The sequence below is a fragment of the Perca flavescens genome, chromosome 4 (assembly GCF_004354835.1).
Source record: "Perca flavescens isolate YP-PL-M2 chromosome 4, PFLA_1.0, whole genome shotgun sequence".
Classification (NCBI taxonomy): Eukaryota; Metazoa; Chordata; class Actinopteri; order Perciformes; family Percidae; genus Perca; species Perca flavescens.
Genome location: NC_041334.1, coordinates 2,810,471 through 2,830,145, shown reverse-complemented (window position 1 = coordinate 2,830,145; position 19,675 = coordinate 2,810,471). Strand labels below are relative to the sequence as shown.

General features: G+C 42.1%; 1 protein-coding gene and 1 long non-coding RNA gene across 2 annotated transcripts; one reads left to right on the top strand and one right to left on the bottom strand.

Moving 5' to 3' along the window:
* The first annotated feature begins 938 nt into the window (after positions 1–938).
* Positions 939–8,131, top strand: map1lc3a (microtubule-associated protein 1 light chain 3 alpha). The gene is made up of 4 exons (XM_028575667.1): positions 939–1,163; positions 4,862–4,917; positions 7,291–7,397; positions 7,942–8,131. The coding sequence occupies exons 1-4, from the start codon at positions 1,124–1,126 to the stop codon at positions 8,102–8,104; spliced, it is 366 nt and encodes a 121-aa protein (XP_028431468.1). The 5' UTR covers positions 939–1,123; the 3' UTR covers positions 8,105–8,131.
* A 10,385-nt stretch (positions 8,132–18,516) lies between these two features.
* Positions 18,517–19,553, bottom strand: LOC114553547 (uncharacterized). The gene is made up of 3 exons (XR_003692343.1): positions 19,444–19,553; positions 19,317–19,364; positions 18,517–18,577 (listed from the first exon to the last, which is right to left on the bottom strand). It is a non-coding gene; the product is annotated as an uncharacterized LOC114553547 (long non-coding RNA).
* Positions 19,554–19,675: the final 122 nt, after the last annotated feature.

Here is a 19,675-nt window from a genome sequence, read left to right as displayed (position 1 = left end):
AGGTTTCAGGTTTATTGCCAAGTAGGTTTACATATACAATGAATTTGCCTTTGGTAGCTTGATGCATAACAAACATATTGGCATAAATTGGCAATAACAATATGTAAATATATCTACTGTATAACTATTTCCCATAAATTGAGAGAAAGTCATGAGGTACAGAGGTAGTAAAGTAATGTTAATGTTTTTTAGGGTTATTATAAGCTTTTCAACAACAAAAACAGCTTGGAACAGGGACAAAAAGTTGCATTTAGATGTGAACATTTTGTGTCAACTTTGGTAGAGAAGAGTTTTTTTCTTAAGCATCAGTTTCAAAGGTTATTTGCCATGTTGGTTTTTACATACAAGGAATTTGTCTTGGTATTATGATGCATAACAACATAGTAAGAACATAAAAAAGCAAGTACTACAAAAGCCAAGAAACAGATGTTTCTATTATGTAACCAATTCCCATAGAATGAAAAAAGCCATTTTTTTATGTTTTTGGCGATTTTTTCCAGCATTTTTTTGTAATGTTTTTGTAGATTTTTTTCCAGTGTTATATTTTTTTGATATTTTTGTTCATTCTTTTTGTGTTTTTGAAGCTTTTTTCCAACATTTTTGCCACTTTTCTTCAACGTCCTTTTGTCATTTGTTTTTTTCTTCAAATACGATAAAATTCAATAAAAGTAGTGAACCGATCATTTATTTTACTTGTGAAGAGTAATGGTTGTATGGAACCATCCACGTTATTTTCTTTGACAATTTGGTTGAAAGAACCCCCAAATTTCTGAAATGGAAACTTGTTTTTAAAAAAGGGGTCACACTTGAGCCGGGGACAACAACAACAGGTACGGATGGTTCTTCTTCTATAGCGACTGTCTATGGGAGGGTTAATGGAAGTGGGATACGGAGAAGTCAAAAGGTGAACGTCCCCTTTAAATCCAGCGGATGACGTCAGCGCCTCGGTTTACTTGCTTTGTTTGTCCGCGGAGCTGTTTTGGCTTCAGACTGAAAAACCAGAGGCGGCCGAAGACATTCAAACAGACAAAAACCCTTCCAGTTTCTTTGTCACCGAGTCGCGTTGTTACGCAGTTATACTGCACATTCATTAGGTTGTAACTGTGTAATAACTCTGACAGAGATGCCTTCCGACAGACCCTTCAAACAAAGGAGGACATTTGGTAAGAAACCACCAACCAAGACGGTGTTTTTGTCTAGCTAGCTGGCTAGCTAGGTAGTTAGCCGGCCTGCTAGCCACCTAGCTAGCTAGCTAGCTAGCTTGCTCACTTTCTCTGTTGACAGTCTTGTGTGTATGTTGTGTTATTGTCCTTACAAGAGTTTCGCAGCTGTTTAAAACTCTGGTGTTGCGGCTCACATAGGTCGCAACATGGGACAAAATCGTCTGAGCGTTAAGTTTAGAGAATGTCTTTGTCGAAATTTTAATCAAGAGGGGGAAAATAACATGTAAACATCTTATTAAATGTACGCTAAACGCTACACAGCCTGTATCTTTTGACATGTTGTATGTGTGGGATCTCTTTGGCTGCTAATGTTAAAAAAAAGAAAAGAAAGGCCCATCTGGGTCACTGTCCCATGAGCTAGGTCGAAGCGACGAAAGGCCTGCCATGACCAGCCTTTACACAACGGGGATAAGCTATACTAGCTTGTAAACATTTCGGTGTTTGCTCTGAGTGAAAACAACTTGTGCTGACACATTATCCCAGTACACGTGTTCAGTGATTTATGATGTAATTTGAGGCCAAACGACGCCAGCCCCTGTGCTGGAAGGGAGGAGCCCAGATTGTCGATTGCGTAATCAACAGAGAAAATAAGGGATAAGCAAAAAATGTCACAGTTGAAACTGGGGGGGAGGAGATACTCAATTTACTGTGTTGTTGTATTTGGTTATAACCTCTCTATAAAAGGTTTAACTGCCAAAGCACTAGAGGCAGTTTTAAAGTGATAAGCTGGCTTTTTACTGGATCTGTTCACCTGTTTGTATCACGTGGTTCCCTGCTGTTTGTCTTCTGTGTCACCAACGTTGGGTTAAAGTTACTCAGGAAGTGTAATACTAACTTTTTACTCCTTTTTTAAAAATAAAAAAGTAATATTACCTAAAGCTGTAACAATTCCAAGTTCTACTGTAGAATGAATTGTATCAGAAATGACAAACTCTGCATGCTATAAATGCTATATAATTGAATAAACTACCCAAATTCAATGAAAGTAGTGAACTGATCATTTATTTTACTTGTGAAGAGTGTCGTATGGAACCATCCACGTTATTTTTTATTTGTTTTGATACTTTGGTTGGAAGAAACACAATTTTCTGATTATAGAAAGATTTAGACCTGAGGACAACAGGAGGGTTAACGTCCATTTCGGAGCATCAGAGAGCAGCATAGACGTTTAAAATCCAAGTTGCTATTTGGTCCGGTAGATACCGGTCGTTTAGGCACCGGTGCCGTATCAGCACCAGGTTTCGGTACCATTACTGGAGCTGGACAATAAATCGATATCGTGATATGAGCATAGATATCATCTTAGATTTTGGATATCATAATATCTTAATATGACATAAGTGTTGTCTTTTTTTTAAAGGCTGCATTACAGTAAAGTGATGTCATTTTCTGAACTTACCAGACTGTTAGTATTTGCCACTTAGTCATTCTATCCACATTATTGATGATTATTTATCAAAAATCTCTTTTGTGACACTACAATATCGTTGCGGTATCCATATCGAGGTATTTGGTCAAAAATATCGTGATATTTGATTTTCTCCATATCGCCCAGGCCTAATCGTTACCCAACCCTGGAGTACACAGCCTAGGACGTAAACCACGCCTCAAATACATACAGAGAATAAATGCCATAGAACTTTATTTAATGATCTAGTTTGAAAGTCAGTCATAACGGAAACAAGAACATAAACTACTTTTTAAGGAGGTTTTTGGGGGGCTAAATACATAATATTGGGTCGATGCGTAGAGTCGCATACTCGCCAATACGAGCATTTTAGGGACTATGGGAGACGTTTCTGATAGTATCGGAACAACTCTAATTTAATCAGCAGTTAGGTACAGAGAAGTATTTTATGAAATGAAGGGTTGCAAGCCTGCCGCACTAACAACGTGTAATATATCGTACGTTACAAACTTGGGACACAGGACAAGGAACTTAAGTTGGAGCCTTGGCCCAAAAAATAATATTTCCTTTTTGATAGAAGGAATACTGGAGCCAGTCATGACAGTAAAGTGTAGAGAGAGAGAGAGAGAGAGTAGTTTTTCTTAATAGGCAGATACTCAAGAAATGGACGGGCCATTGGCTAATTTAATATAAAGCCGGGAAAGGGAATTGTATATCTAAAAAAAAAAAAGACAAGGTCTATTTAATTTGTGATAGCTTTCAAATGTGATCCAGCCTAAACCCATGGTGTTTTAAAAAAATAAATAAATGCATTTATATTCTAGCATTGAGCATTGATCCCTTCACTCTGTGGAAATAAAACCATCCCTAAATTAAAACAAAGGAACCATTCACACCCTTCCCTGTCGCTCCTCGTCTGAGCTTTGAACCCTGCCAGTGTTTTTTAAAAAGAGCTGAAATACAGTAGAGCTATTCTTATTACAGAGAGCAGTGTGTGTGTTCACGTTAGTGAGGTGGCAAAATCATCGCAAAGAGAGCAAAGCTGCTGGAATAAAAAGGCCATAATCACACACACACACACACACACACACACATATATATATATATGAGTCCACACACAAAGAATCTAAACCCATTAATTTGTAACAAACTTGACAAACATTTTTGCATCACAGCTACCAAGAAAGGAACTATTCTAACTAGGGAAGAGACATAAGGTGTAGTTATATTGTAGAGCTGCAAAGATAATACATTATAAAAACAACTAATAAATTAATCTCCAACTATTTTCATAATCGATTATTGAGTTTTTTTTTTTTTTTCTGAAAAAACTCTGATGTCCGCGTGTTCAATGTGAAGATGTTCTAGTTTCTTCTCTCCTCTGTGACAGGAAACTGAATCCTACTTCCTTGCATCCTTCCTTCCTTCTCTGCGTATATGTCCTTTCTTCTGTCTTCTTTCCTTCCTTCCCTTTTCTTTCCATCCTTGCCTCCTTTCTTTCATCCTACTCGCCTTCCCTTTTTTTCTTTTCCTTCCCTACTGCATCCTTTCTTCCATCTCCTTCCTTCCTTCCCTTTTTCCATCCTTATTGATTCTTCCTTTACTTTCTACTATTCCTTGCTTCCTTTTTCTTTCATGCTATTCGCCTTCCCTTCTTTTCCTTCCCTACATTCTTCCTTTCTTCTTTCTTTCCTTCCTTAATAACTTATATAACGTATAGAGCTGCAAAGATGAAGGGATTAGTTGTCAACTATTAAATTAATCGACAACCATTTGTCAGTTTAAGATCTCTGATTCTCTACATTATAATAACTACAACGTATGTCTCTTCCCTTATTATACTATTTTCCTTTCTTGGTAGCGGTGATGCAAACCTGTTTTGTTAAGTTTGTTACAAATGTGTTTTAAGATTCTTTGCGTGGGCTTTGAATGAATTGGATTTCATTAGATGGGACTACAAAATAGTGACGTGATTTTAGAAAAGTTCTCAGATGTCCTAAATTATGCATCTGGGTTTGTTTGTTCTCCGTCCCAAAATAGAGCCACAGTATGCGTTAACGGAAGGTTTTCCTCTGGGTGTGAATACAGTTCTCATTTTAAACGGAAACGCCCAGACAGAGGCGGTTAGTTTTAGCATCAGATTCAAGGCTTTGTATCTGGTCATGGTGAGTTTAAACTCCTATTTTGTTATGATTTTCGTTAATGTATTTCTGTCTTTTGTTGCCCGCAGCCGACCGGTGCAAAGAGGTCCAGCAGATCCGCGATCAGCACCCCAACAAGATCCCCGTAAGCCGCTTTTTAAAATCTGATTTTAAACACACTACACTTCATTGCTCTTTAATAAGCCGGCTGTGCAGACCGGTGATCCATGTTAAGGTTCCTGTGTGCACTGGCATACACATTTACATATGCTCTTATCGAGCCTTTTAAAAATGTGATGTACCTGTGGTTATTGAAGTGAACAAGCAGAAGATTGTGAGCGTGTGAGGCAGACATTTAAAGTAGAGAGCTACACTATAAGTTCTGTTTTTGCCGCTGACAGGCTCAGATTATTATTCGAAGTGTCTGACAACATTATGGAAAGGACCTTTTTTTAAAGAGTAAGATCCTTTTTGTTTAACATGAAACAGCCCCGAAATCACCATCTCCAAACCCACCAGACTCCATGTAAATAATCAGGACTTTTAGCATGTTTAGAGCCAGCATATCTCCACATGTAAATGCATGAATTAAGAGTTTATTTCAACCAAAACAGAGTGGTGATTGTTGGAACAGTGGAAAGATGAACCAAGACGGCTTTTGATTAGAGGTCGACCGATTCATCGGTTTTGCCGATTAATCGGCACCGATAGTTGATTGAAGTTTTTCCTGGTTGCGTCCGTTGCTGGAGCGGCTGAGAAGCGCACGCTGTCATTCATTACACAGTACACAAGAGCTGAGAAGGCTCTGCTGGCATCATGCATTACAATAGCGGCCTCTAGAGGCAAAATAAAAACTATCACTGATGCCTCGTGTTGTTTATTTTCGACACGTGTTACTGCGCGCTGCGTGGAGAGCACATGCTGTGCGGAGAAGGCTGACATCAGATGTGCGTTTAAAGCATCGACAGAAAAAAGGTTTGTTATATCATTATAAAGTTATTCATTTGTTGAATAGATGCTGCATTAGTAGAGAAAGAACAGCACAACAGTATGTTTGTTTGCTTTTGAGGCTGAGATGACGCTAAACATTAGCAGTAGGCTAACTAACCTCAAGCGGTTAAAACACTGACAAAAATGAACGCAAGTCCGACCCAAATCGTCCACAATCCGTCTAGTGGCTGCCGCTGGAGAATTGAGATGTGTAGAATCGACAGCGCATTCATTTTAAAATCCTCAGCGGAGTAGCATCAACAACTGCCCAAAAGCACAGTACTAGCGTCATATGGTGGAGCGAGATAGAGAGAGACTGGAGAGAGCGAGCGTTATATGGTGGAGAGACATAGAGAGAGACTGAAGAGAGGGAGCGTTATATGGTGGAGAGACATAGAGAGACTGGAGAGAGAGAGAGAGCGTTATATGGTGGAGAGACTGAAGAGAGGGAGCGCCGGTGCTAGAACCAAGCCGTGAATCAGAGAAATTAAACGTGTTTTTGCCGATCCATCTCTAGAAATGCGACTGTAGCGAGCATGTCGCTATCACTAACGTTATCCACATTTATATTTACACGCAACAAATGATATATCCAGCTTCAAAAAAGTCTAAAAGTCGGAAGTTAGAATGAATGCATTGTGCAAAGAGTGGTTGCTATGGAGACAATACACAGTGTTGAGTTCCGTTGCTCTGATTGGTTGTAGGTCTATCCAGTGAATGCAGAGGCATTTTTTTTCGTGGTTCGGTTGGATCACGCCCCATAATCACAGCCCAATGGATCGGTTTCAGACTCACATTCTGACTAGAATCTGAGTAGGACCACGTCAGGCTAGGTCTAAACTCTTCTACAGAGAAGAATGGAGTCACTGTTTTGAGATTTGGCATACATTTGGGCCTTTTTTGAAGAAATGTAAATAGTTTGTCCTTATGAATTATAATGCTCATTATGTTTATTTTTGCACTGGATGACTCCAAATATGTAGGAGAACTGTTTTAGACAACACACATGCTTGTGTAGCATTGCTGTGGATGTAATATCAATAAATATGACATTATTATTTTGATTATTGGCAAAAGCGTCTGGACTTTTTTGAAAAAATGTATGTATTTTGTCAACTGTTTTATCCAGTATCAATTCTAAATACTATCGGTCGATTAATCGGTTATCGGCAAATACGGCCCAACCTAACTATAGGTATCGGTAAAATCGGTCGACCTCTACTTTTGATATAGTTTTATTTTGTTTCTGTCGACTTTGAATGAAGTGTGTTTTATGATGATTAAAGTACTGATTGTTTACATGGAGTCTGGTTTGGTGATGGTGATTTCGTATATTAGCTTTCAAATACCTCTCATCTGTTAAATTAATACTGTATATTTCTCAGCCACTTACAGTTGATTTCATTTCATTCAAACAGTTTTACAGGTAGCATAACATATTGCCCTGCATGTCTCTGATCCCAATGTGGAGCCAGTACAACAGTACGTGGACCACTGACAGTCTGTTGTGTTTTTGCGGCTGCTGCAGGTGATCATCGAGAGATATAAGGGAGAGAAGCAGCTGCCTGTTCTGGACAAAACCAAGTTCCTGGTTCCTGACCACGTCAACATGAGCGAGCTGGTCAAGATCATCAGGTAGATGCACACACACACACACAGAGCGAGAGAGATCAAAGTTCATTGAGGTTTGTGTATGTGTGCTGGTAGTGTTTTACACATCATAGTGGTGTATGTGTGTGTGCAACATGACATCATGACTTCACATTTTGAGCTACGCTGTATACAGCGGACGTAAGAAGTCATGAAGAAGAAAGCGACGGTTGGGTTTAGTGGGACACGATCCCCAGTCTCCTGGGTGAAAGTCGTGTCTGTCTGTCTGTCTGTCTGTCTGTCTGTCTGTCAAGGACCAATGAGTTTTCTATTTGGCTAACGTGGCTCCTCGCTTCTCTCACTCGTCCTCATTAGGGATGTTGACCAACAGTACGACTTTTGGCCGATTAATACTACACACACTCACAGAGACACACACACAGAGACAAACGCACACACAGAGAGAGAGAAACAAACAAACTGTATTTCAGTTAATAGTTTTTTTTTTTTTTTTTGAGCATCTGGAAAGTCGAAGCACTCTGATCAATAACACCTCCTTAACTCCCCCCCCAACCCCCACCCCCCCCAGGCGTCGGCTGCAGCTGAACCCGACGCAGGCCTTCTTCCTGCTGGTCAACCAGCACAGCATGGTGTCCGTGTCCACGCCCATATCGGAGATCTACGAGCAGGAGAGAGACGAGGACGGCTTCCTCTACATGGTCTATGCCTCGCAGGAGACCTTCGGCTGCTAGGGAGGGGAGTGGGGGGGAGTGGGGACATCTTCGGGGTACTGGGAGGACAGGGGGTAGAGGGGGGACGCGCAAGGTGAAAAGAAAGGCCACTGGGTGTCAAAACCGACCCCAAACTACAAAAAAAAAAAAAAACACCACGATCCGCTCGGCTTTGTTGCATGTAGTCATGTGACAAGACTCCTCTCTCTCTCTCTCTCTCTCTCTCTCCGTCATAGTCGAGCATCCTCGTCATATTGGTCAGTACAAAACTAGCTACAAAAAGCCAGAGGTCGTCCCCGTGTGTGTGTGTGTGTCTTTCCTGCCCTCAGAGTTAGAAGTCCGACTCATAACATGCGATAGTCTAGTTTGGATTTGGTCTCTTTTTGTTCCCACGGGCTCTTATTTTTGAAAGACGAGGTGGGACAAACAAAGCGACGACGTTGGGAGTTAGAAAAATCGGGCGAGCAAAAATAGATAATTTTTTCTTTCAACCTCGACACTAAACGTACATACAAAGTTCAACTTGAAAGCAAAGTCGCTTTGCGACGCAAGTCTGAGTTCAGGATGTACGAAGTTGCCGACGCAGCGGTGCGTTCGGACCCTCGGACCCTCGGATACGTTCACGCGACGCAGGTGAACGCACGGCGGCGAGTTAACGTTACGCCAGCAATCTGCCGCGGGGGTTCTATTCTCGTCTACAGGCTAGAAGATGAGATAGGTAGTGATTTTTACCTTCTTTATTTTATTTTTTTAAATGGTCTTTTGTTTGAGATGTTAGCCGTAGGTTTAGTTTATGTTCTGCAGCTCGTTCCGAGTTCACTTTAAGATAATTTTTTTAATCGTCCGTTTACCGTCAGCCTGAAGCTCAACTCGCCACTGGCTACCGGGTAGCTGACCATCGGGCTAAACATGACTGTAAATGACTCTGTAATCATTAACAGCGTTCAGTCATTTCACACGTGCAATATTTCTCCCGTCACGCCTCGCCGTCGCAGGTTTCCACACTTAAAAAAACACTAAAAGTAGACACTGCAGCTGTAACGTAACGCACCGCTCGGTCACAGAAGGGAAGTTAGCATTAGCATTAGCGTCACTGACCACAACCCGCTGCTACATGCCGCCAGGCAGGTAAACAGCCGCGATGACCGGCCCGTCTGTCTGTCCCGTTAAGCACAAAACGCCGGTAGTATCGCTACTCGCCTGTGGCGTCGCTACTCGCCTGTGGCGTCACTACTCGCCTGTGGCGTCACTACTCGCCTGTCTCCCCCACATTTAACCGCACATCCACGTAATTTAAGTCGGGTGCAGCAGATTCAAGTTTAGGTCGCAGAAACGCAAGACGTGCGCTCTGTTCCAACAGTTGTACAGTTAAAGGCTCGATGTTAACTAACGGTTATTCTCTGGAGGAATGGACGAGTTGTTTGGGCTCTAAAATGTCAGAAAATGGTGAAAAATGTGTTTCAGTGTTTCCCAACAGTCCCGAGATGACGTCCTCAAATGTCTCAATTTTGTTCCACAACTCAAAGATATTCAGTTCACTGTCACAGAGGAGAGAAGAAACTAGAACATATTCACATTTAACAAAGCTGACATCATTTTATCGTTTTAAATAAAAAATAAAAATGACTCAAACCGATTGTCCGAATAGTTGGCGATTCATTTAACAGTTGACAACTAATCGCTGAATCTCTTCAGCTCTACACAGGAGTTATGTTTTTAAACACAACATGTAGGATGTGAGAATTATTAGGAAGACGATCTAGCTTGGAACTGACACCGTCGGTTTGGGTTAGCAGCACAGGAGGGGGGGGTCTAAAAAAAGGCTGAAAATCCTTTCCCCCGTCTTCATCCGGTTCTCACGTGTCACGGTAGCATTAGACAAAAATCAAATGTATTTAATGTCTGAAACGAATGAGCTTCTTTTGCACATAAATTAATACAAATATGAAAGAGTTGGCATAGGATTTTTTTTTAGGAATTACTGTATCTATATATAACAATTTTCTCTTTTTTTTTTTTTTTGTATCTGCTCCTGTTCTCTAGAGCGCTGCTGCTGCTCTGTGTGTGTGTCTGCCTTTGTTTTAATAAAACTTTAAGCTTGTGATGCCCTGCAAACCTTGCATGTTTTTAGCTTTTTTTTTCTTTTTTTTTTAAATATTTATATTGATTTTACGCAGTAGTTATAATTGTATTGTTTAATTTAGAGAAACATGGAGTCTTTTTAGATGTTTTTCCCAAAACCAAAAACTGAAAATATGTGTATGTTTGAAACAATAAAAACTAAAACAAAAAAAACGTGTGCGTATAAACGATCATATATTCAAACTGTATTACTTTTCTTTTTGGCATTTCTGACGTTGTCACTGTTCGGAGGGGTGTGTATATATAGATGCATTGCTGCAAACTTATTCAAAGCATTTGCCAATAAATAAAAAGTTGCCTTTAAAATGTGTCTCTTGAGATGTGTGTGTGTGTGTGTGTGTGTGTGTGTGTGTTTTGAGCGCCTAAGGCCGAGGAAGACTTTTCATGAGCGCATTCTATGTTCATGTACATTTCCTGTTTTGTTTAATGAGGTCTAGTATTGAGAGCCAAAGTCACATTTTTCATGACTTTGTGCTAATGTCTGAAGTTCTACCATTGTCCAAATGCCTTTGTTACCTTGTTTCGAGCCATTCTAGCGTGGTAAAGAGCCTGCAGGAAGGCTCGATTTGTGCCAGTTCTCGTGAATATTCAACAAGCTAAGCTGCTGGACTCTGATTGGCTAACAGCTAGCCAATGAAAGCCTGGCTATCAGCATCCTTTACCCAGCGCAACTGGGTGAGCTCATGAATAGTGAATTCTTTTTGCAGAAGAGTAAGGGGCCATCCACACGGAGACGCTTTTTGGTGCAAACGCACGTTTAGCATCGTTTGGGCCGGTCAGCCAAACGAATGCTGTAAACGCACTGCCTGAAAACGCACTGAAATTGAAACCTGGACCCAGGGTGAAAACATTAAAAAAACGGCTCCCTTTTGGCTTTGTTTGGACGGCAAAGCCACATACGTGCGTATCGATGATGTCATTGCCACACCCCTCGATCTCTTACCCCGCATTAGCTAGCGCACAGCCACTTACATGACTGCGGTCAAGCTAACCGTATATCCCATCTCCGTGGTCAAACCAGCTCACTTCATCTAAATACTTTGTCTCTGCTCCCTGACGCTTCCCTCTGCTCTGCCGGTCCTGGATTCGCTTACGTTATGTAGCTAACGTTATGTGGCTAACGTTATGTAGCTAACGTTAAACATCGTTAAAGTAGCTGACCGCTCAAGCAGGGACGTAACTGTCGGTACACGATCCGTTCTGCGCATGCGCATAAATATGTAGCAGAAAACGTGAAGGTTTCCCTACACTATTTGTATCATGCATGCGTTGGAACACTTGATGGCCAGGCATCACTTTTTATTTTTTTATTTTTTTTTATTGTTCATCTTTCAGAATACAGATATACAAACAAACAAGGCACAATCACAAATCCATCTCAAAAACACGACTATTGCCTCTGGCCAAGCATATAAACAAAACCTAGGAGCTTATACCTTACACGACAACATAAAGAATGATATAAAAGAAAATAAATAAAAAAATAAATACAAATAAGGGGCTATCTCAAATTAAATTAAGAGTTTCAAATAAATAAATCAATTCAAGGGCTTTTTTTTAATCTTTAACCCGTTTCAATGACTTGCACAAAAGATTGAACTCATTCTTCCAGTGGATCAGGGAGGGTTTGGTCTTAAAATATCTACATTTATGTATACAATGTTTTCCTAGCAGCACCAAGTTGTTGAGAACAAAATCTACCTTATTCTAAAACACCAAACTTTATAATCTTCACTGTCAGAGGTGGTATCTCAGTTTCCCTGGTCTGGAACCAGTTCTGGTCTGGAACCATCTCTGCAGATCTCTCCAGAAGGATTGCACCAACACAGAAAAAAATAAAATATATGAAAATATATATATATATATATATATATATATATATATATATATATATATATATATATATATATATATATATATATGTGTTCTGAATTCTGAATTTCTTTTTCACAAAATACACAGTTATTAGTATCAAAATAAAACCTCAGTCTTCAAAATTTGTTTGTTGGGTAGATTTCATTTAACATTTTAAAGGTGATCTCTTTTACCTTTGGGAGAAGAGGAAATGAGATATAACTTATCCTTATTTTCTTAACCTCTCCATCCCCAAATTCTTTCATCATATTTTGTCTTTTTACTGGATTGGGATAATATTCCTTCAATAGAATATTTCTAATAACTGTGTTGGTACATTTATAATCAGAAGAAATGAATTCCTTGGATGAAGTCTGGGTTTTTGCTAAATATTATTTAACTTTAAGAGTTGCAGTTGAATACAAGAGTAAGGTGCAGTCTATGTGTAAGTCTTTTGTATTAGTATGTTCATACATAGCCGGCCGGGCACAGCCCGAACAAGCTACGTGGCTCCCATCTCTCCCACCCATGGGCCCACCACCTGTGGGAGGAACCGCTGGGGTCGGGTGGGCTGCCACATGGGTGGCAGTGAAGGTCAGGGGCCTCGACGGACCAGACCCGGGCAGCAGACGCTGGCTCTGGGGACGTGGAACGTCACCTCTCTGTGGGGGAAGGAGCCGGAACTGGTGCGGGAGGTGGAGCGCTACCGGTTAGATCTGGTGGGCCTTACCTCTACGCACAGTCTCGGTTCTGGAACCGTACTCCTGGATAGGGGTTGGACTCTTTCTTCTCCGGAGTTGCCCAGGGTGTGAGGCGCCGGGCGGGTGTGGGGATACTAACAAGCCCCCGGCTGAGCGCCGCTACGTTGGAGTTTACCCCGGTGGACGAGAGGGTCGCCTCCCTACGCCTGCGGGTTGTGGGGGGGAAAACTCTGACTGTTGTTTGTGCATATGCACCAAACAGGAGTTCGGAGTCTTCAGCCTTCTTGGAGACCTTGAGTGGAGTCCTGCATGGGGCGCCAGTGGGGGACTCCATTGTTCTGCTGGGGGACTTCAACGCACACGTGGGCAATGATGGAGACACCTGGAGAGGCGTGATTGGGAGGAACGGCCTCCCTGATCTAAACCAGAGTGGTTGTTTGTTGTTGGACTTCTGTGCTAGTCATGGATTGTCTATAACGAACACCATGTTCGAACATAGGGATGCTCATAAGTGTACCTGGTACCAGAGCACCCTAGGCCGAAGGTCAATGATCGATTTTATAATCGTTTCATCTGATCTGAGGCCGTATGTTTTGGACACTCGGGTGAAGAGAGGGGCAGAGCTGTCAACCGATCACCATCTGGTGGTGAGTTGGGTCAGGGGTGGGGAAGACTCTGGACAGACCTGGTAAGCCCAAACGTGTAGTGCGGGTAAATTGGGAACGTCTGGAGGAGGCCCCTGTCCGACAGACTTTCAACTCACACCTCCGGCGGAGCTTTTCGTGCATCCCTGTGGAGGCTGGGGGCATTGAACCCGAGTGGACAATGTTCAAAGTTTCCATTGCTGAAGCTGCGGCGAGAAGCTGTGGTCTTAGGGTCTTAGGTGCCTCAAGGGGCGGTAACCCACGAACACCGTGGTGGACACCGGTGGTCAGGGAAGCCGTCCGACTGAAGAAGGAGTCTTTCCGGGATATGTTATCCCGGAGGACTCCGGAGGCAGTTGCAGGGTACCGAAGGGCCCGAAGGGCTGCAGCCTCTGCCGTGAAAGAGGCAAAGCAGCGGGTGTGGGAGAAGTTTGGAGAAGGACTTTCGGTTGGCACCAAAGTGCTTCTGGAAAACTGTTCGCCACCTCAGGAGGGGGAAGCGGGGAACCATCCAAGCACTATTACCTCCTCAACTGAGGAGGTAATAGTGCGGTGGAAGGAGCACTTTGAGGAACTCCTGAATCCGACTAATACGCCCTCTATGTTAGAGGCAGAGCTGGAGGATAACGGGGGATTGTCGTCGATTTCCCAGGCGGAAGTCACTGATGTAGTCAAACAACTCCACAGTGGCAAAGCCCCCGGGATTGATGAGATCCGTCCAGAAATGCTCAAGGCTCTGGGTGTGGAGGGGCTGTCCTGGTTGACACGCCTCATCGGCCTGTGACCTTCAGCACTCACTGGATCGGTTCGCAACCGAGTGTGAAGCGGTTGGGATGAGGATCAGCACCTCTAAATCTGAGGCCATGGTTCTCAGCAGGAAACCGATGGAATGCCTTCTCCAGGTAGGGAATGAGTCCTTACCCCAAGTGAAGGAGTTCAAGTACCTTGGGGTTTTGTTCGCAAGTGAGGGGACAATGGAGCGGGAGATTGGTCGGAGAATCGGCGCAGCGGGTGCGGTATTACGTTCAATCTATCGCACCGTTGTGACGAAAAGAGAGCTGAGCCAGAAGGCAAAGCTCTCGATCTACCGGTCAGTGTTCGTTCCTACCCTCACCTATGGTCATGAAGGCTGGGTCATGACCGAAAGAACGAGATCCAGGGTACAAGCGGCCGAAATGGGTTTCCTCAGGAGGGTGGCTGGCGTCTCCCTTAGAGATAGGGTGAGAAGCTCAGTCATCCGTGAGGAGCTCGGAGTAGAGCCGCTGCTCCTTTGCGTCGAAAGGAGCCAGTTGAGGTGGTTTGGGGGGTAAGGATGCCCCCTGGGCGCCTCCCTAGGGAGGTGTTCCAGGCACGTCCAGCTGGGAGGAGGCCTCGGGGAAGACCCAGGACTAGGTGGAGGGATTATATCTTCAACCTTGCCTGGGAACGCCTCGGGATCCCCCTGTCGGAGCTGGTTAATGCTGCTCGGGAAGGGGAAGTTTGGAGTCCCCTGCTGGAGCTGCTCCCCCCGCGACCCGACACCGGATAAGCGGACGAAGATGGATGGATGGATGGATGGATGGATGGATGGATGGATGTTCATACATAGCCTATATTGGCTATATGTCTATGTAAATGTTCAACCTATGATTCTAATATAGTATAATCCCATGCTTCCATACCAACAATCACTTGTTTTGCTTGTTTCTATTTAATAGTTATTAAATTATTAAAAGAATGTTCGAGACGCAATGCAGCAAGAGCAATAGGCACGGTTATTCATTCATTCATTAAGATGACAAAGGAGCAGACACGCAATTAAAGCTCTGCCTTTGTGTAAAAGATAAGTCTACAGCCAGAGATGGCAAAAGTACTCACTTCTCGTACTCAAGTAGAAGTACAGATACTTGTGTTAAAAAATAGTCTGCTAAAAGTAGAAGTACTGATTTAACTTCTTTACTCAAGTAAAGTAACAAAGTACAGGCTTGGAAATTTACTTAAAGTATAAAAGTAAAAGTAGCCTTGATTATGCAAAGCTACCTGGACCACACAAATGTTACTAGAGTGCAAGCTGAGAAACTTCAGTGGACATGGAGAAAGGCTCTTTATATATATATATGGCATTGGCTACATTTTAAATGGATGTCTGCCAATAGGCCTAAAACATCACATATATGATTATTGTGACAGAGACTGGGACTCCAGGTTAATAAGATTCTGACTGAGTAGCGAGATATGTATTTAGTTGCAATTCTGTGAGAATTCACAGATCCAGTTTCTCTTTTTATAATCTTCCCCATAACATTTAAAGGAATCTACATGTATGTGTGTGTGCTCAAATATAGCTTCTGGAAAGAAAATAAAGGATTAAATATGAATTACTAAACAGACATTAATTAAGAAGTTCCCCAATCTTTAAGAGCTACGCAGCTCATTGGCCAGGAGTCATTCTTGATGCTTAAACATCTCTCTCAGATAAGGCCAAGGATGACTGGGAATGTCTTGCTGCTTGTCTGCCAAATCTCTGGGATCTCCATTTTCTGCATTTTCAATCATGTCGCCGTCCATACTACTAGTGCTAACGTTTCCGCCATCAAGCCGCAATGATTTCCCGCAAATTAATGCCGCCGAATCTGTCGAGTCGTCTTGTAGTGGTGCGTCAAGTGCAACGTATATTCCCATCCAATTAGATTGAATTCGGTATTGATGACGCGAAAAATAATAACGGTAACTCCAGTGAACTTATTTGAAACTTGTTAGTTAGGACTAGATTAGGACTGTATTTAAAGCTGATGCTGGTTTCCAACTTCGCCCCCAGGTGTGTCTGTTAAAACACGGACGGAGACAACTTCTCTCTTTCTATGCTTTAATAAGATCAAACAACGTGCAACCTAGCTAACAGGTGAAGAACACAAACAACAAAATCACTAGCTAACTTACATTAAATTTGCAAGAACTATAGACCAATACAACAACAGGCTTAAATTAACTGACAACATAAGTTATACGACTTACAGTTCTCAAGGACGCACACACACGATCTAACGGATTATCCTCTTTTCTCCGTGTGGCTCGCGGTGTGAGACTTATATGGTATATAAGTACAAAATGAGCCATTTTAACCAATTTGTACAGTGATTTAATTCATATTTTCTGCACTGTCGAGCTGCATGATTTATATTAGAGAACAGTTCATCGTCAAGTCAAGTTTAATGCAAGAGAAAATGATGCACAGAACTCTTTAAACAAATCAGAGGTCAAACAAGTTGCATGTCATTACTCAACCCCCCTCTGTTTGGTGTGTTAAGTTATGGCATGGCACTCAGCTCCGGTATTCCCATGTGTCCCTGCTCCATGGAGCCTGACATTGGGCCTCCAAGGCTGGGGTGGGGAGAGCTGGAGTGGAGAGCACCGTGTTGAGGTGAAGGCTGGGACTGTATTCTTGGGGAGGGACTGGACTGTGGGGGCTGCTGCGAAAGTGGACAGGGCTGGGGAGAGTATTCGGCACCTGGTTTGCCAAAGCTGCGCAGTAATTCCTGCAGGGCAATCAGAGCAATGTTACCATCCACCATGTGTTAATGAGCTGGCCCTGCTGGGGCAAAGGGCTCCCCTGAGCCTGCTGAGGAGCCATGGGGGCCTGTTGAGCAGTCAGTCAGAGTCAGTCAGAGTCAGAGTCAGTCACTCGGCTGACGTGTATCTAGGGGGACTGTGCAGCCCACATCGAGCATTAACACGAAGGTCGAGCATGTCTCTACAAACCCCATAAATGTTTCCATGTCCTGCATATGGTCAAAAGTGAATGTGAATGGGTCCTTGGCATCACGCTCCATTGTGTCCATCAACACTCTCCAACAATTAAGTTGGTCATCATGATTCATCCACACGAATGACAGCTAGTGCACCCATCCCTTAAACAGCCCAGGGTTGTTCCTGACGATGTACATGTCTGTGACAGTTAATGGTAGCTCCTCCACTTCTACCTGCTCCTCCTTTGATAAAGTAAAATACCTTAAGTTAAGACTACTCTATAACATAAGATGTTTATGCCATTTCCATACATGAGGAACATCACCAACATGGTATTTATTATAAATTCAAGACATTTTCTCAGTGGTTCCTTGTTGAAATGAGTTGCCTAGTGCTGTCCATTCCTGTGACTTTTGGTTCTTTCAAAAGGGACCATAAAGACATCTTTTCAGCATAAATTAATTAAGTAGTTCTTATGAGTTATGGTTTGTATATTATGGTATTTTCATTAGGCTATTGATCATTTATAAATTAAATTGTTGTTCATTACTGCTATTTTCCTTAATGTAGTCCAAGCAGCACTTTAAAACAGTTTAGTGTTAATTTTTAACTTTTGTATTGTTTTTATTTGTAAGTCACTTTGGAAAGACGCATCTGCTAACTCATTACCATAACTATTACATGCACAAAGAAAATATAGGATGCAAACGTGAAAATGGTTGTCTGGTTAGTTTGGCCATACCTTGACTTGGTGGGGTCGAGGAATCCTATAAATAGGTGGTAGGTTGCCTGCCATCAGCTGTTTTGCCTCCTCTGTCCAGAAGGCAAAGCGCTGTCCGAAGTGCTGCCCATGCCTTTTCAAAAGTCAGAGTATGGTACTTTTAATATAGCATAATTGTAAAGCAGACCAATGTTTTACTGAATGAAATGTGTCCTACCTTGTGATTGAGAATTTCTCCAGAATCTGGAGACACCACTTGCGAATGGATGGTATGTCGCTCTGTAATACAAATGTAATTTTGGAGACTTGCGCTGTTTAGTTTTTAACATTCTTGGATACATACATTCTATGAATTACAACTTACATCCAAAAAGTGTAACTGGGCACCAATACAGATGCAGAGGGCGTACTGTTGAAGAGAAAGATACTGATTACATAGATATAGGACAAACAGGAAAAATTGTGTGGAAATTGTATAAGCTTACCATAAGAATGAAGATCCCACAGCTCTGTCCATCTGATTGAACTGGAAATGGCTGGAAAGTAATATACAGTTACTCAGATGTAGTGTTGACAACCATTACAGTATACTGTGTCCGCTGTGCAAAATGAAATGCCAAAATATTACATAGTAAGTAAAGTTACATCAGAATCTTTGCCCGTCTTCTCCACCCACGGCCCATTAGCCACTGCTTCTGCAAGTTGTCTGGAAAAAAAATTATGCAAGATTTAAAAACTGAAGCCATAGAATGAGGCTTTGCCTAAACAGGATATCAGTCTATTTCACTCGGTTTGATCTGTATTTGTTAAGGCTGTTACACAGTGTCATCAGAATGACCATTTGTGTGCTGTTCAGGCTTAACTGGATGAAATAACTGTATAAAAGGCACCCATCATGTGTTAACCTTTAATTCCCATAGTAGCATGTAACTACATGCACTGTCTGTTCTCTGTGTCCACGGTGTGGACGTAGTAATGAGTCCAGAAAAATAGCCTCCTTCTTAGCAACTAATAACACCTGTGAAGCACATATGCCATAAATGCCAGCTATAGGGGCACCGACTTGTTTAAATAATAGAGGAAACACACACAAAAAATTTTTTTTACTGTACACAAAGCATGTAGTGGCTTGCTGTTTTTGACTCCCTACTCCATGCTGGCAAAATGATAATGTCTTTTAATTTCACGTTTTCCTATAAAAAAACACAATGTTCAGATCTCCATGGACATATCTTCACTTAAAGAGGTGTATCTGCTGGACTTATGTCAACACATTATGCAATTTACTGGCAAACTGGCTTCACTATGCTTCCATGTAGGGATTGTATACAGATGTAAGTCAGCAATGTGGACATCCATTCCCTGAATAATATTGTATGTCAGTATTTCATACAACACAAATTTATAAGTGTAAGTCATCGAGGAAAATACAAATACATACATACATGTCTCCTGGCTGCCTCCTCTACCAGCATGAAGCACACATTCCCAATCTGAAAGCACAGAATTTTTTGCATAATTGCAATAAAGGCATTAGAACCATCCAAACTCTTCACAGCAATATCCACTTACGTTGCTCTCCACCACCTCATCCAGCCCCAAACTCCGAAAGTCCTCCCTTCGAAGAAACATTGGGCCATCCAGAACAACAATTTCTTTTGCTGGACGTGCTCTGTCCAGCACATAGGTCAGCTAGAAATAACAAAAAATATCCCTGTTATAAATGAGCAATCATGCATTTATTATTTGAAGCACACCAACAAGCTATGCATGTCAACTATCCAGTTTAGTTTGGCACTCACCA

What these genes read in the sequence shown, in the direction of transcription:
- map1lc3a (XM_028575667.1), top strand. Translation starts at nt 1,124, where the DNA reads ATGCCTTCCGACAGACCCTTCAAACAAAGGAGGACATTTG. An exon ending in AGCACCCCAACAAGATCCCC is followed by an intron (nt 4,918 to 7,290) that starts GTAAGCCGCTTT and finishes CGGCTGCTGCAG; the next exon opens with GTGATCATCGAGAGATATAA. An exon ending in GAGCTGGTCAAGATCATCAG is followed by an intron (nt 7,398 to 7,941) that starts GTAGATGCACAC and finishes CACCCCCCCCAG; the next exon opens with GCGTCGGCTGCAGCTGAACC.